Source organism: Procambarus clarkii, chromosome 55 (assembly GCF_040958095.1).
Source record: "Procambarus clarkii isolate CNS0578487 chromosome 55, FALCON_Pclarkii_2.0, whole genome shotgun sequence".
NCBI lineage: Eukaryota > Metazoa > Arthropoda > Malacostraca > Decapoda > Cambaridae > Procambarus > Procambarus clarkii.
Genome location: NC_091204.1, coordinates 12,020,914 through 12,028,977, shown reverse-complemented (window position 1 = coordinate 12,028,977; position 8,064 = coordinate 12,020,914). Strand labels below are relative to the sequence as shown.

Here is an 8,064-nt window from a genome sequence, read left to right as displayed (position 1 = left end):
TAGGGTGAAAGAAACTCTGCCTATTTGTTTCCGCCTCCACCGGGGATCGAACCCGGAACCTCAGGACTATGAATCCGAAGCGCTGTCCACCCAGCTGTCAGGTGACCACAGGAGTGAAAGGAGAAGTTGGAGAATGGATATTCATTTTCCTAGCTAGCAGGGAAAGGGAAGCAAGGAAAGGGAAAAGCACCAAGCCATTACGCCTATATAGCACTGGGAAGGGGTCAGGATAAGGATATGGGATGGGACGGGGCAGGGAAGGAATGGTGCCCAACCACTTGTGGACGGTCGGGGATTGAACGCCGGCCTGCATGAAGCCAGATCGTTGCTCTACCGTCCAGCCCAAATGGTTGGTCAAGAGGAAGAGTAGCCCAGACGCTCTGTACCGCAGGGTACTGTTTGTACCCAAGGGTACTATCTGTACCCTTGGGTACTATCTGTACCCTTGGGTACTATCTGTACCCAAGAGTACTATCTGTACCCAAGAGTACTATCTGTACCCAAGAGTACTATCTGTACCCCCACTACTCTCTCATTCTCGTATCACACGATTCCAAAATCATCCTATATATTGCCTCAGTAGGATAATCAAGCGATAAATGTCACCTCTTTAGCTACGAGCAAATAGAAACTTGAACTGTATACTTGAAGATGCAATCACGTTTCTTAGAGCGCAAAGGAGCTAGGACTAATATTACCAGACGACCTAACGTTAAGTGAGCATAAAAGAGGAAAATAATATACACGGACGGTACTTGTAGATCAGGTACCCCAATATACACGGACGGTACCCGTAGATCAGGTACCCTAATATACACGGACGGTACCCGTAGATCAGGTACTCCAATATACACGGACGGTACCCGTAGATCAGGTACCCTAATATAAACGGACGGTACACGAAGATCAGGTACCCTAATATACACAGACGGTACCCGAAGATCAGGTACCCTAATATACACGGACGGTACCCGTAGATCAGGTACCCTAATATACACATTTCATATTCATTTCATATTAATTCAATATTCAAGTGCCGGATCAACCAGACTGTAGTGGATGTGCGTGTGTGGGCCGCTTTAAACAACAGCGTTTCAGATATTAAGAAATATTGCCGGAACAACCGTGGACATCTTCAAGAGGAAACTAGATTGTTTCCTCCAAGGAGTGTCGGACCAACTGGGCTGTGGTGGGTATGTGGGCCTGCGGGTCGCTCCAAGCAACAGCCTGGTGGACCAAACTCTCACAAGTCAAGCCTGGCCTCGGGCCGGGCTTGGGGAGTAGAAGAACTCCCAGAACCCCATCAACCAGGTATATGTGGGCCTGCGGGCCGCTCCAAGCAACAGTCTGGTGGACCAAACTCTCACAAGTCAAGCCTGGCCTCGGGCCGGGCTTGGGGAGTAGAAGAACTCCCAGAACCCCATCAACCAGGTATATGTGGGCCTGCGGGCCGCTCCAAGCAACAGCCTAGTGGACCAAACTCTCACAAGTCAAGTCTGGCCTCGGGCCGGGCTTGGGGAGTAGAAGAACTCCCAGAACCCCATCAACCAGGTATATGTGGGCCTGCGGGCCGCTCCAAGCAACAGCCTGGTGGACCAAACTCTCACAAGTCAAGTCTGGCCTCGGGCCGGGCTTGGGGAGTGGAAGAACTCCCAGAACCCCATCAACCAGGTATATGTGGGCCTGCGGGCCGCTCCAAGCAACAGCCTGGTGGACCAAACTCTCACAAGTCAAGCCTGGCCTCGGGCCGGGCTTGGGGAGTAGAAGAGCCTGGCTTGAAGAGCATTAGAAACTAACTACAATTAGAAACTGCAATTAAACGACTGGTAAATGGAAGGGGTACACAACGGACGAATGGAAGGGAGCGAGGAACGGAAGGGGGTGTAGTTGATGAATGAAAAGGGTGGAGGAAAGGACGGACAGACGGAAGGGGAGGGGGATGTGACAGATGGGAGGGGGTGGGATGGCCAACAGGGGACAGCAGATGAACTGACAGATGAAAGTGGCATCAGACGGGGACAGGATGACAGGACAGATATCCCTATTTGACACGACAGGGAACCTCAACGTCGTTGAAATGAAGAGATAAATTTATAATTGACGATGAAATAAGGAAGTGAGGGGAGAGAGAGAGAGAGAGAGGTGAGGGAAGGGAGAGACTGAGATATATATGAGAGGGAGAGAAGCTAGACCTAGTTATAAACTATTGAAGCGAAAGAAGCATAACTAAGCCTCGCTTCACTAAGGTCGTTATTGCACGCTAACAAGTTAAGAATTCATCCTCTTTGAAGGACAACTTTAGTGATAAGGTTGCAGACAATGCTAACCCATAGCAAGTCATAAGGTCGACATCAGCGGGTGATAAACCCTCAGAAAGAACCTTACCGACATGCGGCGGTTATACACAAGGCTCAGAAAGGGTTGACCCCGCCGACTCGAGTACATAATATTGACGACGTAATTGGTTGAAATTGATCATAAAATTGATTCTCAGCCGTGATGGGATTGCAGCAGTAACAGTAGCAGCAGCAACAGTAGCAGCACCACCACCTCTACCAGCAGCAACAGTAGCAGCTCCATCAGCAGCAACAGTAGCAGCTCCACCAGCAGCAACAGTAGCAGCTCCACCACCTCTACCAGCAGCAACAGTAGCAGCTCCACCAGCAGCAACAGTAGCAGCTCCACCAGCAGCAACAGTAGCAGCTCCACCAGCAGCAACAGTAGCAGCTCCACCAGCAGCAACAGTAGCAGCTCCACCAGCAGCAACAGTAGCAGCTCCACCAGCAGCAACAGTAGCAGCTCCACCAGCAGCAACAGTAGCAGCTCCACCAGCAGCAACAGTAGCAGCTCTACCAGCAACAACAGTAGCAGCTCTACCAGCAACAACAGTAGCAGCTCTACCAATAGCAACAGTAGCAGCAGCAACACCATTAGCAACAGGTGCTAAGTGTACCATCATGGTGTATGGGACACCATAGCAACAGCTCTCATGGTCCGTGGGATACCATGACAACATTCCCGGTCTGTTATGCTTGGCAATGCTGCCATAACACACACACGTGTGTGTGTGTTTGTCGTATGCAAACACACACGTGAGAGTTGGGAGGTATACACATACACGTGAGAGTTGGTAGTATATATTATACCCCCCCCCCCTCTCCCTACACACACACACACACACACACACACACACACACACACACACACACACACACACACACACACACACGTTGTATGACCAGTCTTGTAATAAACAATCTTAGCATGGAACCTTAGTCATAAAGAGTGTGTAACAATGAAGTTAGAGACTCCACATTGAGCTGCAACACTGGTTCCAGAACTGAGAGGTTTGAGCTGCGAGGCAAGGTTGAAAGAGCTGAACCTTTCATAATCTTGTTCAAAGATGAAAAATATGAGACATGATCCAGGCATAGAAAATCCTCAGAGCCGTCAATGGGACAAATTTGTTTAGTTTAGATGTAAACAATGAAATAGTTAATAGAATCTAGAGACCTAGATGAGTTATAATGATACAGGGAAAACATTTATCCAATTTCGAAGTAGCGAATGAAATCAGTTGAAAAGGGGGAGGGGAGGGAGTTATCAGGGGGAAAGCACCAAGCCATTACGACTATATAGCACTGGGAAGGGGTCAGGATAAGGATTTGGGATGGGACGGGGGGAGAGGAATGGTGCCCAACCGCTTGGACGGTCGGGGATTGAACGCTGACCTGCAAGTAATCGCAGCCCAGAAACTAAATATGCATTTTGCTAATGTAGTATTTTTTCCCCAACGTTTTATTGGTGGTTTTGAGTAGAAAAATGTGAACCAAAATATATTTTTTTTGTCTTGCGTTACGTAGGAGTAACTACGTGCTAAAGTAACTATGAGTAACTAAAGGGCGCTACTGTGTGTTGCTGGGTGTTGATAGTTCCCTCATGTTCCCTCATGCTCTCTCATGTTCCCCCATGTCCCCTCATGTCCCCTCATGTTCCCTCATGCCCCCTCATGTTCCCTCATGTCCCCTCATGTCCCCTCATGTTCCCTCATGTCCCCTCATGTTCCCTCATGCTCCCTCATGTTCCCTCATGTTCCCATATGTTCCCTCATGTTCCCTCATGTTCCCTCATGCTCCCTCATGCTCCTTCATGTTCCTTCATGTTCCCTCATGTTCCCTCATGTTCCCTCATGTTCCCTCATGCTCCTTCATGTTCCCTCATGTTCCCTCATGTTCCCTCATGCTCCCTCATGTTCCCTCATGTTCCTTCATGTTCCTTCATGTTCCCTCATGTTCCCTCATGTTCCCTCATGTTCCCTCATGCTCCTTCATGTTCCCTCATGTTCCCTCATGTCCCCTCATGTTCCCTCATGCTCCCTCATGTTCCCCCATGTCCCCTCATGTTCCCTCATGTTCCCTCATGCTCCCTCATGCTCCCTCATGTTCCCTCATGCTCCTTCTTGTTCCTTCATGTTCCCCCATGTCCCCTCATGTTCCCTCATGTCCCCTCATGTTCCCTCATGTTCCCTCATGTTCCCTCATGTCCCCTCATGTTCCCTCATGTTCCCTCATGTCCCCTCATGTTCCCTCATGTTCCCTCATGTTCCCTCATGTCCCCTCATGTTCCCTCATGTTCCCTCATGTCCCCTCATGTTCCCCCATGTTCCCTCATGTCCCCTCATGCTCCCTCATGTTCCCTCATGTTCCCCCATGTCCCCTCATGTTCCCTCATGTCCCCTCATGTTCCCTCATGTTCCCCCATGTCCCCTCATGTTCCCTCATGTCCCCTCATGTTCCCTCATGTCCCCTCATGTTCCCTCATGTTCCCCTCATGTTCCCTCTTGTCCCCTCATGCTCTCTCATGTCCCCTCATGTTCCCCTCATGTTCCCTCATGTCCCCTCATGTTCCCCTCATGTTCCCTCATGTCCCCACATGTTCCCTCATGTCCCCACATGTTCCCTCATGTCCCCTCATGTTCCCTCATGTCCCCTCATGTTCCCTCATGTCCCCTCATGTTCCCCTCATGTTCCCTCTTGTCCCCTCATGCTCTCTCATGTCCCCTCATGTTCCCCTCATGTTCCCTCATGTCCCCACATGTTCCCTCATGTCCCCTCATGTTCCCTCATGTTCCCCCATGTTCCCCCATGTCCCCTCATGTTCCCTCATGTTCCCTCATGTCCCCTCATGCTCTCTCATGTCCCTTCATGTTCCCTCATGTCCCCTCATGTTCCCTCATGTCCCCTCATGTTCCCCCATGTCCCCTCATGTTCCCTCATGTCCCCTCATGTTCCCTCATGCTCCCTCATGTTCCCTCATGTTCCCCCATGTCCCCTCATGTTCCCTCATGTTCCCTCATGTTCCCTCATGTCCCCTCATGCTCCCTCATGTCCCCTCATGTTCCCTCATGTCCCCTCATGTCCCCTCATGTTCCCTCATGTTCCCTCATGTTCCCCCATGTCCCTCATGTTCCCTCATGTTCCCCCATGTCCCCTCATGTTCCATCATGTCCCCTCATGCTCCCTCATGTTCCCCCATGTCCCCCCATGTCCCCTCATGTTCCCCCATGTCCGTCATGTCCCCTCATGTCCCCTCATGTCCCCTCATGTTCCCTCATGCTCCTTCATGTTCCCTCATGTTCCCTCATGTTCCCTCATGTTCCCCCATGTCCCCTCATGCTCCCTCATGTTCCCCCATGTCCCTCATGTTCCCTCATGTCCCCTCATGCTCCCTCATGTCCCCTCATGTTCCCTCATGTTCCCTCATGTCCCCTCATGCTCCCTCATGTTCCCCCATGTCCCCTCATGCTCCCCTCATGTTCCCTCATGTCCCCTCATGTTCCCCCCATGTCCCCTCATGTTCCCTCATGTTCCCTCATGTACCCCTCATGTTCCCTCATGTTCCCTCATGTTCCCCTCATGAAAGGTGCAGTGTTTGTCAGTCAACGAAAATCAGTAAATATTAAAGTCCCGAACATGGAAATTTGGTTACTGTGGTTCCCTCGCGAGAAGACCAATCACGCCAATCAATAAATGGGAGGCGTGTTCTGATAGGCCCACACCCCCGCCGGTGGGCGGAGCCTCGGGTGTGCCAAAAAAAAAGAAAAAAGGGGAGATTGGAACGTGGATCGATTTCCCGAAATCGGGATGTTGTCATGTCGGTTGGTGTGAGCCGCTGCGGGCCACTCTGGGACACTCTGGGCCATTCTGGGACACTCTGGGTCATTCTGGGACACTCTGGGACACTCTGGGCCATTCTGGAACACTCTGGGTCATTCTGGGACACTCTGGGACACTCTGGGCCATTCTGGGACACTCTGGGCCATTCTGGGACACTGGGCCATTCTGGGACACTCTGGGCCATTCTGGGACACTCTGGGCCATTCTGGGACACTCTGGGCCATTCTGGGACACTCTGGGCCATTCTGGGACACTCTGGGCCATTCTGGGACACTCTGGGCCATTCTGGGACACTCTGGGCCATTCTGGGACACTCTGGGCCATTCTGGGACACTGGGCCATTCTGCGACACTCTGGGCCATTCTGGGACACTCTGGGCCATTCTGGGACACTCTGGGCCATTCTGCGACACTCTGGGCCATTCTGGGACACTGGGCCATTCTGCGACACTCTGGGCCATTCTGCGACACTCTGGGCCATTCTGGGACACTCTGGGCCATTCTGGGACACTCTGGGCCATTCTGGGACACTCTGGGACACTCTGGGACACTCTGGGCCATTCTGGGACACTGGGCCATTCTGCGACACTCTGGGCCATTCTGGGACACTCTGGGCCATTCTGGGACACTCTGGGCCATTCTGCGACACTCTGGGCCATTCTGGGACACTGGGCCATTCTGGGACACTCTGGGCCATTCTGCGACACTCTGGGCCATTCTGGGACACTCTGGGACACTCTGGGCCGCTGGTTCCCTGCTGCTGCTACAGTTGCAGCCTGCTGGCCCACTCCACCAAGCAGGAAAGCCATGGCACAGAGTTGCAGACGGCTGCACTAACATCAGCATGGCTCCTAAGCGTGAAGATTTGGCTTTACCTAACAACCCAATCACTAACAAGTTCACTAACAAGTTCAGAGACGTAATCAGAAAAGAACAATGATTTTCTTGTACACACGAACTTTCGCAAAGACATTTGATGAATGTGACCATGGAGTGATTACCCATGAAAACTACATCCAAAACCCTAAACAACCAAATTACGGCATTGGGTATTGAACTTGTTCACGCAGGCTGGTCAACAACAACAACAACAACATTTCTGGTAACAGATCATTTCATTCAAAATGATCTGGTACCAGAAATTTTAGCCAAATATCCCCAGTTTGCTAACTGTAGGTAGTAACTGAGTGATTGTAACCTATCCACCGCTGCCCACTGGATGGGGGGGGCGGTGTAACCTATCCACCGCTGCCCACTGAATGGGGGGCGGTGTAACCTATCCACCGCTGCCCACTGGATGGGGGGGGCGGTGTAACCTATCCACCGCTGCCCACTGGATGGGGGGCGGTGTAACCTATCCACCGCTGCCCACTGGATGGGGGGCGGTGTAACCTATCCACCGCTGCCCACTGAATGGGGGGCGGTGTAACCTATCCACCGCTGCCCACTGGATGGGGGGCGGTGTAACCTATCCACCGCTGCCCACTGGATGGGGGGCGGTGTAACCTATCCACCGCTGCCCACTGAATGGGGGGCGGTGTAACCTATCCACCGCTGCCCACTGGATGGGGGGCGGTGTAACCTATCCACCGCTGCCCACTGGATGGGGGGCGGTGTGCAGGACAAACATATCAATTGTGACACTAGCTCTCCACATATGTCAGTTGCTTAATTTAGAACCTGTACTTGAGGTCGATCTCGAACCCATTGTTGATTTGACGACTTATATTGAATTTTGTAACTAGCTCATCAAGATTGTAACTTGCTTAGGTAAATGAATTGTGGGGTTCAGTCCCTGAGCCCATTATGTGCCTCTGTAACCCTTTCCACTACCGCCCACAAGATGGGTATGGGGTGCATAATAAATGAACTAACTGACGCAGGCGCAG

At 51.6% G+C, this 8,064-nt stretch overlaps 1 protein-coding gene across 1 annotated transcript; it reads right to left on the bottom strand.

The window, feature by feature from the left end:
- Positions 1-6,218: 6,218 nt before the first annotated feature.
- On the bottom strand, positions 6,219-6,872 carry LOC123756081 (kininogen-1a-like). Its single transcript, XM_045739070.2, has one exon. The coding sequence runs from the start codon at positions 6,870-6,872 to the stop codon at positions 6,219-6,221; it is 654 nt and encodes a 217-aa protein (XP_045595026.2).
- Between the last annotated feature and the right edge of the window lie 1,192 nt (positions 6,873-8,064).